The following is a 17,318-nucleotide window of genomic DNA, read 5'->3' as shown; positions in this document are numbered from 1 at the left end:
GTGCACCTGAGTGATGCTGTGGTGGTGCTGATTGATGCTGTGGTGATGTGATAGATAGAAAGAGTGAGTGCGCTAGATAGATAGAGTGAGTGCGCTAGATAGAGTGAGTGTGCTAGATAGAGTGAGTGCGCTAATAGAGTGAGGGCGATAGATAGAGTGAGGGCGATAGATAGAGTGAGGGCGATAGATAGAGTGAGGGCGATAGATAGAGTGAGGGCGATAGATAGAGTGAGGGCGATAGATAGAGTGAGGGCGATAGATAGAGTGAGGGCGATAGATAGAGTGAGGGCGATAGATAGAGTGAGGGCGATAGATAGAGTGAGGGCGATAGATAGAGTGAGGGCGATAGATAGAGTGAGGGCGATAGAGTGAGGGCGATAGAGTGAGGGCGATAGAGTGAGGGCGATAGAGTGAGGGCGATAGATAGAGTGAGGGCGATAGATAGAGTGAGGGCGATAGATAGAGTGAGGGCGATAGATAGAGTGAGGGCGATAGATAGAGTGAGGGCGATAGATAGAGTGAGGGCGATAGATAGAGTGAGGGCGATAGATAGAGTGAGGGCGATAGATAGAGTGAGGGCGATAGATAGAGTGAGGGCGATAGATAGAGTGAGGGCGATAGATAGAGTGAGGGCGATAGATAGAGTGAGGGCGATAGATAGATAGAGTGAGGGTGATAGATAGAGTGAGGGCGATAGATAGAGTGAGGGCGATAGATAGAGTGAGGGCGATAGATAGAGTGAGGGCGATAGATAGAGTGAGGGCGATAGATAGAGTGAGGGCGATAGATAGAGTGAGGGCGATAGATAGAGTGAGGGCGATAGATAGAGTGAGGGCGATAGATAGACGGAGGGCGATAGATAGAGGGAGGGCGATAGATAGAGAGAGGGCGATAGATAGAGGGAGGGCGATAGATAGAGGGAGGGCGAGAGATAGAGTGAGGGGCGAGAGATAGAGTGAGGGGCGAGAGATAGAGTGAGGGGCGAGAGATAGATAGTGAGGGCGAGAGATAGATAGTGAGGGCGAGAGATAGATAGTGAGGGCGAGAGATAGATAGTGAGGGCGAGAGATAGATAGTGAGGGCGAGAGATAGATAGTGAGGGCGAGAGAGAGATAGTGAGGGCGAGAGAGAGATAGATAGATTGATAGTGAGGGGCGAGAGAGAGATAGATAGATTGATAGTGAGGGCCGAGAGAGAGATAGATAGATTGATAGTGAGGGCCGAGAGATAGATAGATTGATAGTGAGGGCCGAGAGATAGATAGATTGATAGTGAGGGCGATAGATAGATAGATTGATAGTGAGGGCGATAGATAGATAGATTGATAGTGAGGGCGATAGATAGATAGATTGATAGTGAGGGCGATAGATAGATGGAGTAATTATGTGGCACTGAGTGGTATTTGGAGTGTATGTTGCATAGAGTGCAGTGTAATTATGTGGTGTGTAATTATGTGACACTGAGTGGTATCTGGAGTGTATGTTGTATTGAGTGCAGTGTAATTATGTGGCATATAATTATGTGGCACTGAGTGGTTTTGTGTGGAGTGTGTGTTGCATTCAGTAGAGTGTAATTATGTGGCATGTAATTATGTGGCACTGAGTGGAATTTGGAGTGTATGTTGCATTGAGTGCAGTGTAATTATGTGGTGTGTAATTATGTGACACTGAGTGGTATCTGGAGTGTATGTTGTATTGAGTACAGTGTAATTATGTGGCGTGTAAACATGTGGCAATGAGTGGTATTTTGAGTGTATGTTGCATTGAGTGCAGGGTAATTATGTGGTGTTTAATTGTGTGGCCCTCAGTGGTATGTGAGTAAACATTTTCTACTGCAAGTCATCCCACTAAAACTGTTTTTTTTTCAAAATGTGTTTAAACGACTCAATATGTACCTACTAAAGTATTAAAATGGAACGTCTCTCCTTAAAAAGGAATCTCCGTACCTATGTGTCTTTAACCCGAACTTGTATTTGGGTACACTAGTAGGATCTCTGAAAAGATACTGTACTGCAGTTTCTGGTGGACTGCCTAGTGTTCACCGTTTTGAATCACAAACGAGGGAGATTTTTTAAAAAAAAGAAACATTTGGAGGAATACCCTTTACCGGTTAACTTTAATTAGAAGCATTGATATTTTTAAGTGAGAGAACGTAGAATGTAAAATACTGTTGGAAGTAAAACCTTTGTGAGTTAATAAAAATGGAAGGCTCCCTCGAAATAAGAGAGTTGGCGTGCATTGACTCAGGGGCCTGAGTACAAAGTCCATGTCTATATGACGGGAAGAAAGGAGCCTGCTGGCAGTGTAATTACATGAAGGGCACCCGGCTACAAACACTCCTACTGGAATAGTCACAGACCACAACATGTAAATGGCAAAACTAAAGAGTCTCTTTTGCAAAGTGTAACTATGCCCACCCCACAAACGTGAAATCCGTACAGCGTCTTCCACTGGGGAGCATGTACCCAGGTAAACACAGACACACAATAAGTATCAGAAAACACAAGCATCGTGGAAGAAGAAAGTGGATGTTTTGCAAGAAAAATATCAAGTTTTAAGTGTTGCTTGATTTTTCTTGCCAAATGTTCGTTTAGGTTTCCGTTCTCTCCAGTTTCACCAGCCCAGAGATGTCTGTGACGCAATTGGTGTTGTAAATGGAAATGAATCCCCATTGGCTAAAAGCAGCGTACTGTGCCTCCCCGACTTCTACAGCGCCTTTGTTTTCAGTGGGAGCAGCCAAGCATGATTTGTCATCCATGAGAAATGCTCATGTGTGACAGCTTCTCCACAAGAATTCTGTTGACATACTGATTTAATATTGCTGATTGTTTGCACACAAATGTAGAGGAGTTTTTACAGAGTTGTAAAATAAGAAAGTAATCCGTGTATGCGCACTTTGTTTGCAACAAACAAGTGCACTTTTGTCAGAAACTAAAGGTGTTTTGTAAAATAAAAAAAAGAGGGCCTCTGAATAATCTGGGCTACCTTGATGTACGATGTAAAACTCCAATTAGTAACCATTTCTGAAAGAAGTAAGGCTTGCATGTCTTTAGTGCGTTTGTGCGGGTGTTTGGTAGGAATGACAAGAGGTAAAACAAGGAATAATTAATCAATGGAGCTCTTTACAATTGCCCAGCCTTTGAAGTCGGAAGCGTCAAAAACAGCGCTATGGGGGGGGACACATTGCAGTAAGCACGGAGAGACGGGGAGCAAATGGGAGAGAGGCATTGGGCAGAGGGCGCGGGGGAGAGCATTCCTTTGAAGTGTGAAGCTCTCGGCATTGCTGGGGCGGGTTTGATGCGATGATGCAGGCGGCTCGGGGAAGCAAATGGCAGCAAGCGCGTGCACGGGCTTTAAGTTCAGTAAACGCCTTGGGTGAACGTTGGGTGTCTTCCTCTAGCCTAGGGGAGTTCAATCGAAAATCCAAATGTTGCACTAAGTTAAAAGATCCTTAGTGTACCCTTTTTGCTCTCCGGTTTAGGTTATAGAAACCTTTCTCAATTTTAACATCAAATAAGGTCCACAGTTATCCGTTTTTTCTTCTTATTGAATTAATGTTATTTTTATTTCATATTCCAAACATCATTATGATATATTCTCATAGATGCGTATGTATCATGTATTATTGATTCATGGTGTCACTAAACATATGACATGTCACGTTGATCATCATTCTTGGACCCTTCATCAGGGGTCAGCATTTCCTGAAAACAAACAAATAATATTCAAGCGTTTGGACCCTTCAGTCCTGTACCAGCTGAAGTATAGAGTTTCACGATGTCATGTCGTGTGAGTATTGATGTGACGAATACATAAAAAAGTGCCTCAGTGATACGAGTGAACGTATTCGTTAAAACGTGGTGCTCGTGAATAATGATATGAAAACCAAGGTAACCGAAGACTTTCCCACGTGTCATAAGATTCTAAATACGGTCTCAGCAAAATTTAAAAACACGTGATGATAGAAACGTGCAATTCTGCATCCGAACCCAGTTTACCGCTGCATGTTAAATAAATCAATAGGGAAATGTGAAAGAGTAGTGCAGGAACGGATAAAGAAGCATGCAGTGAATAACGTGAATCAGAAACCAACTCTCGAGGTCTGAAAGGAATGCGAAAATCTCATTAAACAAGAGTTTGTAAGAGATATTGAAACTCATAATAAGCGGGTATATGTAACGCTTACCTAGTATGTGAGAAGTACGGCGGATGTGTTATACGCAATCGTGTTCCGGCTCAAACTCGGAGGTGTCCGTATTAGAAGTGTGTGTGTCAGTTTTTGAAGAGAAGCGTAAATAAAGTGCCCTAATAGACCTCAAAAGAAAACAACAGAATTTACTGCCTGTTCGTACAGTGTATCAGTCAGCACCATATTGGAATTATGCACGCTGTAATACTAAACATAATGGCTGGACTTCGTGTGACAATGCAAAGTTAATGCGCTGTTTGAAATAAATAAACACAAGTTTCAAACGGCCGCTCTAAGCAGTCTGTGAGAGTGCTATAATATTTCCGGGAGAACATGAGGTGGAAAAAATAAAATAACAAGCAACACAGTGAAATGCAAACAGACACGACCAGCATCTACCAAGCTCGATGTGCTTTGCAATTAGAAGTGTGTACAATGTAGCGCCTGCGGGCAAAATAAGGCATCTAGGAGCATTTATTTGCAAGCTGGACGCATTGCTCTCTCGTCTGTTTGACCTTAGAATACCAAGCATGAGGGAACTACACACAGCATTTATAAGCAATTCATTAAAAAAAACTAGGGTGGCGGGCGAGCGGGGAGCGGATCCCTTTGAAGCACGGCCTCACGGCCATGAAAGTGAGTGAAACAGCAGGGATGTAATTAGGGGGAAAGAGAAGTGAGGCCGAGCGCGCGCTGGGGTGAATGCCTGAGGCCGCTGGGGGAAGCTTCAGATACCTGTGGGAGGGAGGCTGATGGCTTTGATGTGGACACGCTTTCCACACGAGTGCACCACACGAACCGTAGGAAATCCGCGATGGTTTTAGACCTTGGTTTGGCCTCTATACTCTCGTCCTATTATCCCTTGCGGGATTAATAGGCGAGACCTAAAAAAGGGTTGTCTCGTTGGAAAACAAATTGTGAAAAACAGTTCCAAAATGTTTGTTTTTTAATCTGCAGAAGTTGCATTTTATTCTTGATTGTGCTCAATCTCCTGTCCAAAGATTACTGTCAGTAGCCTATAAAACATCAGAAACATGATTTATGTGTCTTGGGCCTGTCTTTTAAAATGCAAACTTTGATATTCTTTCATACTTGCTCTGTGGATAGCGCCCCTCATTCCAAGAAGGGTTAGCCCCTTAGTGTTAGGCGTTACCCCCACCCGAAGTTCAAGTCAAATTGTGCCCCTACTCTGCACTGTATGCTTTTTTTACTATCTAATTAGGTGTTTTATCTATGAACTATTACCTTTTAATAACTTTTATCGTTGCTAATAATGGATATTGTATTTTATTTCGATATTGTACAGAGACTGATCGGTTGTGATGGATATTTATCGGAATTATAATGTTATGTACTTTTTATGCATTTTTCTAATGCAAAATAAAGTTCATTGATTGATTGTTTGTCTTCCTTTTAGTTGAAATATGTTGTTTTATATATTGTTTTAGTTTACTTGAAAGTATTGCTTGCTTTTAAAAGAGACTTCTAACTGCAGATTCCACACCTTTTGATTATTCCTCAGGTGTAAGACTGGATCCAGAAACTTTTCAGCAGTGCCGCTGGTAGGTGGTGCCATGCAGCTCCGTTCAGAACCTATATAGGCTTAGCTCCAGCTCAATTACTTTGGTTTTGAGGCTGTCCACGCCCTCAGACACAGAGCTCCAACAACAAGTGGCTGTCACTAGTGTACCAATTTCCAAACTTGGAATCTTATTAATAGATAGAGTCCAAGTCACAGAGGTGGGGGGACGGGAGGGTTGGAGAGGAATCTGCAATAGGTAGAGTCTCTACCAGAAAGCGAGGTATCAAAGATAAGTAACTTGTTCTTCTGATATCTGTTTGGAGGTGGGTCTGTGAATGGACTCAAACCGGAACCCAGGACTGACTTTTGTTCGCTCAGACAAACCCTGCAAAGAGTTGATCGTCCATCCTGTGTTCTCTGGTACTCTCAAAGTAAAACCTCTGTGCTCTTTTGGGGGGCAAGCATGAAGTGCAAATGATGGAATTGCTCTTCTTCCTTACAGGGGTGCGATAGAGCAAAGAACGCAGGTAAGGTGATATTCTGATGACGTGGAACAGCATCACAGCTTTCTGCAAGAAAGATGCTCATCTCCACGGCATCAATTCGACTGGGAAGAAGGAGGTGAACTTGAAGCTCACTTACACACCACGTCGATGTGTCGATGTTAAGGCGATGAGGTACACAGTCTGCAGAGTGAGAAGCCGCGAACGACAGCTATGAAGCTGCTCAAAGGGAGTACACAACAAATAAGTGAGGACCATTTTAAGGCCCCACTGAGGAATGACAAAGGGAGATGGAGGAAGCAGATGTTTTAGGCCTTTCAAAAAACACAACACAGCTGGTGAGTTAAATAATGAAGTCTGAGCCTGCATTCCAAATAAGACAGAAATATGCCCTTTAACTGTGCCCAGAGCAAACCCTTGCCTGGTGAGAGACAAAACAAAGCACATCATATAGCTTTAGCTAGAGGAGGTCAATCTGCTGTGTGCCACACCAAGTCACATTTGTACCAACGACAGACGTGTACATGTTTTGTCTAGCGATACCTGGCTGCCAAGATGGCATTGTCATCATCCTAATTCATCTACGCACTGTCACTGCAGGCCTTCGAGTCCTGACTGAACCCCAGGCACCACAGGCAAACATGATTAGATTCTTTCATAGGCATTTGCTTGTGGCAGTCCTTACAGGACTTAAAACCTGTTGTTTTGGAAAGTTACATTTCCCTTGCACATGTAACATTTGAGAGATAAGGGGTCTCAGAGAGACAAGAGGTAGCTCCAGATTTGCATCTGGTAGCACATAAACTAACGTACTGGACTCACCATGTGGGAATGGCACCTATGTGGGTTCTGGACGTCATTTCCCAAACTGAATGGCATGAGTCCAGAGCTGCATGGGCCCACCTGTTGGCTCGCAGAAGTATTGCTGAAGAGTTCCTGGATCCAGCATGAAACCTGAGGAATAGTCAAAAGGTGAGAAGCCAACAGTTAGACATATTTTATATTTGAAGAGCGTTGCTGAAGGTATGTAACTTGTTCTTCACAAACATTAAAAATGACTGCTTGTATGTGGCATGCTTTTGGAATTAGTATGTGCAATAAGCGCAAACAGATAAATTGTGCTTTGAATCCTGACTTCCAATTTACAACTGTAATGAAGAGATGGAATTATAGTTTTGGATAAAGTTTTCATTTGAACATGTGTTTGTGTATAACTAAAGGGGTGTTTATGTGCATAACTAAAGAGAGGATTAAATCCGGTGCATTTAAATATTTAGTTGTGGTTCTGATTAGAGCTGTTAAAATTTGGACCATCATGTAGTCATTCATCGTAATTATGAATTTATCAATTATCTTATTTGTTACTGATACTGGATTAACATTTTTAAAAATCTACAGGAATAGATGCAAAACATTGTGGTCCAGTTTCAACATGTCCTTAAAACCCTGAGAGGAAGGGTAGACTACTGTGTGAAACACATTGTGGCTTTACAGTGTTGGTTGTTATTGTTAATGCTGCCGAAATGATATGCTGAAAACTTTTTTGAAGACTTTTAAAACAAGACACAGAAATGCGACTGAATTGAAGTTGATATGATGAAAACACCTCACATAAATAGACTATTTAATGCCAGTATACTTCCAGCTCTGAAGTTAATAATGTGAACCTCCTTACTGTGTTAGTGAGGTATACTTTATAAGGTCAACAGATGTCCAGTCTATCAGTCATCATCTGGAGTAAAATCCTTCTTGAATTTGGGTCGCACAGTACGTGGGCAGAAGAAGAGATTGATAAAGTGCGATATGAAGAGTCAGAATTAAACTATACTGTGTTACCTCTGTCTTGTCATAGTGCTACCTGAAAATATGATACCCCCAAGAAGGAATTGCTCTCAATGTATTCACCTTGGCCTTCAAATACAGACTAGATTTTCTTTGTTTCAAAATGTGTTATTCAATAATGTAAGTTGGAAACATGAATGAGCATAGTAATATATGTTTTTTCTCTTGATAGGGTGTTGCTAAAGATGAGATCCTAGCCAACAGATTGCTAGACTTCCTGATGAAGAATGCTTTCCATGATAAAAGAGCTGTCTTCAGACATAACCTGGAGATAATAAAGACAGTTTTGGAGTGCTGGAAAGATTGTCTTTCTATACCTTACAGGTAATCAGGGTTACACCCGCATCTTATACAATTTTCTGAGTGTTTTGGCAGGAAGTGCCATGTCACCGCAGTAGGCAGACGTGTGAGGCATTTCTTTCGCAAATAGAAGACGATTAATTTAGACCAGTGGGCCCTTAAAAAACATAATTGAGGTTCTCTCCCATGCTCTCTGCTGCTGCTTCTCCACCCCCTTCATACATCTTCATGGTAGTACTTTTAAAGCTTCTTAAGAGGGACGCAGTGAAGGGAGTACTTTGCGTTCAAAGGAAGATGGGAAAGATTTACAGGTGACATTTATGAAACCTAAGAAAGTAGGCGGTACATGCCTATCCTCCACTTCTGTTCTCTTAATGAATATTGGGAAAACAAAATTCGAATTTGTCCTGTTCAGCAGATCCTTTGTGCTCTTCTAGTTTGAGACTGGGTGATCTTCTTATGTACCCCAAATTAGTTTTTTCGGGTTCTAATTTGAAAATGTCTGACACTTTCTGCAATTAACTGCAGGGGTGAACACTCACGTTTGTGATCCTCCCTTTTGATATTTCGACTGCACCAACAGCGTCTGCACAGTAATGACAGTGGTCATAGCTTATCTCTCCAGAGAAGGGTTTCATGCCTACCCAGAACTGAATGATGGGTTGATCAAGTCTTCTTCCAGCCAGATTATGCTGCATCTTCTGAATGCAATAAACTTTTACACAGTTTAGGTTTGTCTGTCAATGTAGAAAAGTTCTCTCTGATTCCTTCCTAGAGAATGAAATTCAATGGATGGATCCTAGACACTACTCTACAGCCCCTTTTTCTCTGCCAGATAGCATAGCTGACATTCAGCATTTGATGTCCCACTTTTCCAGCAACCAGGTCCTCCAGACCAGGTCTATCAGTCAAATGTTGGGTCTGATGGCCATGTTCATTGTTTTATTCCCTCTTGCTCAGCTTCAAATGAAACCCATCGCAGTGGCAGGAAAGCTGGCATCAATATAATGGTACGGTAACATACAAGATTTAGTTGTTGAAGATGTTAATTTGTCTACAGGAGTGGTGATCCCTTCAAAGAACTCTTTTGTCTTCCTACCCTGCTGTTGACAGTGGTTATGGATGCTTTGAAGATGGAATGTGTAGTATATTTGGGTGAAAATGCAACGACTGATTTACAAAACCCACAAGATAGGCTTCACCTACACTACATCACCTGAAGTGCTGGAATCCTCACCCTTCTGCCTGTAGACTGAGTGCAGAGCTCTCATAGGGTACTGTTTTCCATCAGACTTTATGAAAGTTGTCCTGGGCCCAGGTGACCTTCAGTGAAGGCTGTTTGTTCCGGGAGTTGAGGAATGTTCTTGTCCTGGTTAAACTCCTTTCTGTAGAGGTTTATTAATATTTCAGTTTGCCCAGTCCCTAGTTTAGAAAGTGCTCAATGTTGGTACTTAGGGTGTCAAATTATAACAACCAAAGCTGTGCATCGGGTATGCCTAGATATGTGTTGTATACTCACAGTGCCATCAGATTCCAGCTGCAGTTTACAGATGAGTTTGAACAAGGCTGAACCCAGTCAGTGTTGCATGTATTCCTGTTCAAAAGGGTCTTGGCCTTTCAATGTGGGGTTTGTTTTAATTGAGCAATCAACATCAAGGCTCATTTCCATATTGTCACATCCCATCTGGAATGGAGCATTGGGTTAAAATAATATAATGTGTCTCCAATAATTGCCAGTAGCCGATACTTTTGAAAGCATTCCGTCCATCATGTATTGTTGTGAAGAATGAAATAGACCAATACTGAAGGTATATTTCCACAATTATAGCTATATTTCCTTCCCTGTGTGTGTCTTGTTTGTCACCTTTTCAGTGAGCATGGTAGGATTTGTGCCCATCCCTATTCTAGTTAGTGGATGTTCTGTGTTCTCCTCTTTAAAGGAGTAAATCAGTGGTTCTTCCCAGGTGTGTGGTCAAGGGAAAGTGTGGAAATATGGGCATGTCATAATCTTTTGCTCTTTCAAATGGAAGCTATCATGTTAGAATGCAGTGTTGAAGTGGAAAGTCATTGTGTTTAATTTGATAAGCTTTAATGAAGATTGACTACTATTTGTTCTACATAAATGCCACAAACAAATAACTAAACAATTAATATATTTTTCGGTGTTTATATGAATTTCTAATTTTTGGCATTGTTAAGAGCTGCAAGAATTTCACAGTAATTACATTTATTATCCTTTTCTAGCTTAATATTTGAAAGATTTTCCAGTGGTGATCCCAATGCAAAAGACAATTCTGTTGGAATTCAGCTTCTCGGATTAGTCCTTGCCAACAACCTGCCGCCATATGATCCGAAGTGTGGCATTAATAACGATAAGTAAGGAAAATATATTTTTTGGTTTACAAATGTACAGAGAATTGTATATGGGAATGGTAAACAATAGGAGTTACTTGTAAAATACATTTGCTGAGTTTAGCTATATTTCAAGCAAATGAGCTTGCAATCTGTTTGGACCAATGGATACATATTTTCTGGAAGATCTCAGCCACACTGTCTATCCCATCTACTCATGCTTACCTGCAGTCTTTTATTCAACTTTCCCTCGTGGGTCTTTGGGACAATTTCGAAACAGTGACCCAGTGACAGACTTGTTGAAAATATGACGCTGAAGTAATTATGATGCATTAAATTCTTTTATTGGGCATATACCTTTTATCGAACTCCCTTTGCCCTTGTGTAAACTCTCTTATTACTGATTATGGTTTTCTGTAGTGTTTTGTGCATTTCCAATAGATACTTTTCCCTGCAGATTCTTCACCTCATGAATCATCCTTCAGGTGCCAAAGTGGAACTGGAAAAGCTGAAACAGTTCTCCTATGTCGGTGGATAGTGCCACAGCCCCAACTTGACTTTGTGCCTTCAAGGATGTGATGTCATGAAGCTGTGCATGGCTCCCCCCAGTGCTCTGATGTCTTTTTTTTCTGCACCTGTTGACATACTTCAGTCATTGCTCCTCGCTGAAATTTCAATTTTAAAAACTTGCCTTTGGTGAAAACTGTCTTTTAATGTGGTCATATGCAAGGTGGCTGAATTTCTTGAATTGCCTTTGCTGGTTGCAGGGGTTAATACAAACATATTTACAGAGATGTTCCAGCTTGAACACTGTTAGGTTTGCCTTGGATAAGCCGGCCTCTGCATAGGGCATCAACTGCCAATTTGCTTGTTGTCATCATCTGGGCCCAGGAACCCCAACATATCGGTCTTATTTCTTTTGTCTCTTGATGATCTGGAACTATGGGCCCCCTGATGTTTCCCAAACTAATAACTCTTTTGCATCCCCTCTAGAGGCAGAGATTCTCAGTTGATCGAGGTGATAGGCAAGAACTTAGTCTCATCAAGGAGATTGGTTCTTTGTTCATACAAAGCCACATGCCTGTTGGCGCACTACTCCTATGCTCTTTAGAAAATGGTATACATGTTCGTTCCCCTTCGTATGGGCTATGTGAGTAGACAGTTTGCAGATGTAGTTTGGGGCGGATTTGGGGTTGCCCACAACTTATTAGGTGCTGCCTTTTCACTAGATTTGGTATCCAGGCCTAAAGGGTCCTTTTTTGATCCTTGATTGTGCTCCACTGATCTCTCCATGTGTATCTAAACACATATGATGGATACAGTTCTCACGTTTGGCAGAAAGGCTTCCTTGATGGGACTATGTGAAGTTCCACCACTGTCTGATCTTGGAGGTTTGATTCTTATGCTAGATTGTCCCAGTTGCAGCATGGAAGATCTAAAGGCTTTCACTATGACCTTACAGATAACACCAGCCTAGATATCAGTCTATGTATTGCAGAGGCTAACAGGGCTGTTGTGCCCTTGAGGCATACTGGGATCGAAAGCAACTTTTTTCTACTTCCTCATCACCAACCTCCCCACTGAGGCTGTTTTAATGCAACCTCATGGGAGAGCATGTGCCTGATGGGGAAAATGTTTCTATAGGATGACTCTCAATTCTTAAAGGGCCATTGAGCCTTCTGCTTATTGTGGGGATTCGTCCTATGTTTCTCGGGTACATATATCTGTTCCTGCCCACCTGCTGGTTTTAAAGTATTGCTTGATCAGTTGAGGCTCTTGATCTGAGAAAGTTCCGGTAAGTTGAATTTCTCTATGTTAAGAGGGTACTTTCATGTTATTACTGGCAGAAATTGGTTGCATTTTATTCTTTACTCTACTGTATGAAAATGTTATTCTTTGGTCCTACTGCCTCTTGGACGAATCTTGTATTCTAGTCTAGGTTAATTGCTTTTCAACCTATAGTCTTGCTTCAGTGGGACTCCCTTATGGCTGTTGTCTTGTCTGTCACTACAACATGGTGTTATGTGCTGTCCTTCTGTTGCATTGTGAGATCTTTAGAAGAATTCACTTGGAACCTCAATTCTATTTTTTGTAGCTTCCCCCATTCTTCCGCTTTCTGATAGGAAGGCGCCTCATTAAAACAAGTGCAAGTAATTTTATTGACACAATTTGGCTGGAGAAGAGGTGGCACACAGTTCTGTGGCTCTTTCATTTTGGGCTTCTACTTCTGTTGATGATGGAGCTATATCCTTATGACAGGATTAGGTTCCTCATACAAACCTTCATCCTGGATTGTCTGATGATCATAGTAAGTAGTGGTGACATGGGCAGATCTGATTTTCCCTTACAGTATCGGTTATTTTGACTGTACGCTGCCTCTGTCATGACTGCGTTTAATAGTAATGGGTTGCGCTTTATTAGGGCGAAGATGTGAAAGCTACCAATTGCGATATGCTAGTGTTGCCTTTGAAGCAAACTGGTTAATAAGGTGGGAGATGACGGGGGTGCTTATTCTTGTTCTGTGTTTTCTGTTTAAATTTTTAGTCCTCTATGGGACCTGATTTGGGGTTTCTGATAGGTTCATGCACATTTACTTTATGGCTGTTTCCCTTTGTGTCTGTGTATTTGATCTTCGTGTTTAAAGCGTTTTGAGTTTGAATTGTATGGGCTGCCTCTTTCTATCCATTATATTATAGCTTCTAATGTGGGGTTTACACCCTTTGTTGTCTTTCTCCTTAGTCTTTTGTTTTTTATATCTGTCTGAAGAAGAATATAAGGGCTGGGGAATACGATCACTCTTTTCAGATTTAGCATTTCACATTGTTGGTTTTGACAATGTCCTAGCTGGTCAATCCTTTCTGTATATGCTGGTTCGTATTAAGGGTAGGATGATCAAGAAATGGACTGTAATCCAGCTGCTTCCTTTTAAAATGAAAAAGAAATACGAATGTATATGAATGATCAGTGCTGTTGTGGACTCAGTCCTACTTTGTCTGGTCGAATCCATTCTTTGGAATTGCCCTGAAGTGTTCTTAGTGGGCAAGTAGGTTAGAGGGTTAGACTGTAGCGAGTAATCTGATTCTACTCCTTACTGTACATTGTTTTCAACTTTGAGTTTTCCAGAATGGATGTCCTTTTGGGTCATATAGTTACATTTTGAGTAAGTTATCTCTTTAGGCTCACCTCCGGAAGTACTGCTTTGTTATTTCGTGAGATCCGGTAGAAGTATTCATCAGGCACATTGTTACTAAAGGTAACTTATAATTTTAACTAAAACATGTTTACTTCTCCACAATTGTGTTTTCCTGAGATTATCACAATTGCATCCCTGCACACTTACGAATGGGGTATCTCTAATATTTATTGATTGAAAAGAGTAGGTTTGAGTTTTTGCCTTTAGCTTTATTAGGGGAATATTTCTATATCTGAAAGAGACACGTTAGTGATAGATTCCTTACCTTAGAATATTCCCCAGGCGTCAGACTGGATCCGGAATCTTTTGCATAGCAGTACCCCGCGCATCAGCAGGTGGCGTTGTGTGGCTCCGTGTCCGTCGCTGGCGTTGTATGCGCCGAGATGACGTCATGGAGACTAATTAGGCGCCACCAATGCACGCTGACGTCAGTTCTGTACACGACTTTCCTCGCCGAAACGCAGAGCCATGCAAGAAACTGACCATTGGTGCATAAAACTAGGGCCCTAAAAGGGGATGACCTTAACCCTAGTAATCAGTTTGCAGAACAGGGAGGATGGGAGGGGCGGTAAGAAATCTATCACTAACTAATGTCTCTACCAGATATATTGTTAAACTACTAGTAACTTCTGCATCTGAAAGAGACACGTTAGTGATAGATTCCTTACCTTAGAATAGATACCCCAGTAATACCAGCCCTGGTGGAGGGTCTGCAAACGAGATTACACCAAAAAGTCCCAGAGCACGGAACGGCCAAAAAAGCTGTCCCTCCGGACCAGACTGTCAAGGCAGTAGTGTTTGGTAAACGTGTGCACCGAAGCCAACGTAGCTGCTTGACAAATGTCCAGCAAGGGAACTCCTCGTCCCAAGACAGTAGTGGCTGCAGTAGCCCTGGTGGAATGGGCGAGCAGTCCCACAGGAGGCTTCTTCTTGGCCAAGTAGTAACATGCTTTGATGCACAAAACAACACACCAGGAGATGGTCCATTTTTGCACAGCCCGACCCTTTTTAGCGCCGATGTAGCCAAGAAAAAGCTGATCATCCACCTGGAACTGCTGTGTACGCTGCAGATAGAATGTGAACACACGTTTTGGGTCCAGACGGTGGAGTCTCTCCTCTTCCCTTGAATGAGGCGGAAAGAAGGTGGGCAATGTGATGGTCTGCCCAATGTGAAAGGGCGTGACAACCTTAGGCAAGAAAGAAGGAAGGGTCCTCAAAACTACCTTGTCCGGATGAACAGCAAGGAAAGAAGGTTTGAGAGAAAGGGCCTGGAGCTCACTCACTCTTCTGGCAGAGGTGATAGCAACCAGGAAGGCCGTCTTTAGAGTGAGAAGACGTAAGGGACATTTATGAAGGGGCTCAAAAGGAGCGCACATCGGAAAGCTCAAAACAAGATTCAAGTCCCACTGAGGCATTATGAAGGGCACAGGTGGGAACGTATGAGTAATGCCTTTCAGGAAACTGTTAACAACCGGGGACTTAAAAAGACAAGGCTGATCTGGAAGCCAAGGAAAGGCGGAGATGGCAGAAAGATAACCTTTGCTAGTGCCCAAAGCAGAGCCCTGCTGGGCCAAAGAGAGAAGGAACAGAAGGACTTCAGAAAGAGGGGCTGAAAGGGGATCCAAAGCCTTTGCTGTGCACCATGCCACAAACTTGTTCTACCAGCAGGCCAACACCGTCTTGGTGGAGGGACGCCTGGCTGCCAGAATTACATCACAGACTTCAGGAGGAAGATTAAAAGGTGTCAACTGTCGCCGCTCAATATAAGGGGCTACTTCAAAATCCTTATAGGTGTGGAGTTGACAGGAATATTAAACAGTACAATAAAAAATCATTGGAGGCTCAATATCTCGATTGAAGGGTGCACAAAAAGGTAGCAGGCATCACACCACTGGACGGCATCTCGTACAGGTCAGTAATGTCATATCCATGGAGGTACTGAAGTTGAGCTGGAATCATTGTGCCACCTGTCTGGGCGGGAGAGGCATACAGTGGATCAATTTACAAGCTGCAAGACTGCATCAGCTTGATAGTTCTAGAGACATCTGGGGCTACTGGCATCCTGCATATCGTTGTTAATGCATGCCAGTCTCCAGATCTTTTACCTTCAGCTCTATCTGGGAGAGCACTGGAACCAACTGCTGGGTGGGCAGTACAGAGCTATCTCAGTCTAGCCATCCAGAGTTTTGACCTTGTGATGGTTGCCACATGCTCCCAACATTTTTTTAAAAAAATATTTGTATTGATCTAATTAACATTAGCAGGGCATAAGTCAGATAAAAAGTACATACATTGGGTATGCCAGAGCATAATATATAACAATGTCAGTACATTTTGCAATAGATAAATATGGCATAAATCCGCCTCCATTGGTCCAACTCTCGAGTCCCCAAGTCTTTCTCGTCCCTTAATCTGAATCACTCTCTCTATTTGTCATTGGTGGATCGCATAGATACCCTCTATATTCATTCCAGGCACCCCAAATTTTGTCCCTTTTCCGAGGGTACCCCCGGTGCAGGTACACCACTCTCTCTGCCAACATTGCTGCATCAAGATCTCTGCACCAGTCTTCAAGTGCGGGTACTTCTCCAGATCCCCAATATTTGGCTATATTACGTTTGGCGTACATTATACCCAATATCACCCAATCCTGGACAGGGTGGGTAAGATCGTTTGGCTCCCAGATGTTCAGTAGACAGCGCCTTGGCGCGGGGACTACAGATTCCTTCACCACCTGCGACATTGTTCTCACGACCTTGGCCCAATATTCTGCCACCTGGGGACATTGCCATATGATGTGAAAGAATGTTTCCTCCTCCCCGCAACCTCTCAGACAAAGGCGGTGTGTGGCCCTCCCTATAGTGTGCAAGGTGACCCTAGTGTAATATAATCGATGGAGTATCTTCAGCTGTACCAGACGGAGTCTGGAGGGTATGGCCACTTCCCTTGGGGAGGATAGTGCTGTTTGCCAGTCCGCCTCATCTAACTCCCCCAAATCAGTAGACCAACTGCTCTTTAGTTTCAGTGTTGGGTCCGGTAAGTTATTCACTAGTTTGCGATATGTGAAGGAGGTCGCTTTCTTGGGCATGTGTTCAGTAAGTAGTCTGTCTTCCAACGGGGTGGATTCAGGTACATCCGCACCTGGTGGGATGACCGACCCTAGGGCACGACTAATCTGCAAATACCTGAATTTCTCGGTGGGCGCTAAATCATACTGGATTTGAAGCTGGTCGAATGATATTACAGCACCTCCTTTCCATAGGTCCGCCGCCGTGGAGATACCTATTCGGTCCCACGCTCTGAAACCCTTGCTATTGCGAAGTCTGCCCAATCGTCGTGTGGACCAAAGTGGAGTCATTTGAGTAATAGTGTCCTTGCATTTAAGACGGGCATGCGCTTCATACCAAAGGCCCACTGT

General features: G+C 42.8%; 1 protein-coding gene across 1 annotated transcript in view; it reads left to right on the top strand.

The window, feature by feature from the left end:
* Window positions 1-17,318, top strand: part of PRKDC (protein kinase, DNA-activated, catalytic subunit) — a 2,818,033-nt gene that overhangs the window by 1,373,671 nt on the left and 1,427,044 nt on the right. The window contains exons 50-51 of the mRNA XM_086965729.1: window positions 8,228-8,379; window positions 10,600-10,731. Coding sequence (XP_086821855.1) covers window positions 8,228-8,379; window positions 10,600-10,731 — 284 coding nt within the window. The remainder of the gene's footprint in view (window positions 1-8,227; window positions 8,380-10,599; window positions 10,732-17,318) is intronic.

This window comes from Lissotriton vulgaris, chromosome 4_1 (genome assembly GCF_964263255.1).
Source record: "Lissotriton vulgaris chromosome 4_1, aLisVul1.2, whole genome shotgun sequence".
In the NCBI taxonomy this organism is placed as follows: domain Eukaryota; kingdom Metazoa; phylum Chordata; class Amphibia; order Caudata; family Salamandridae; genus Lissotriton; species Lissotriton vulgaris.
The sequence above is the reverse complement of the archived record's forward strand: the minus strand, read 5'-3'. Positions and strand labels throughout refer to the sequence as shown.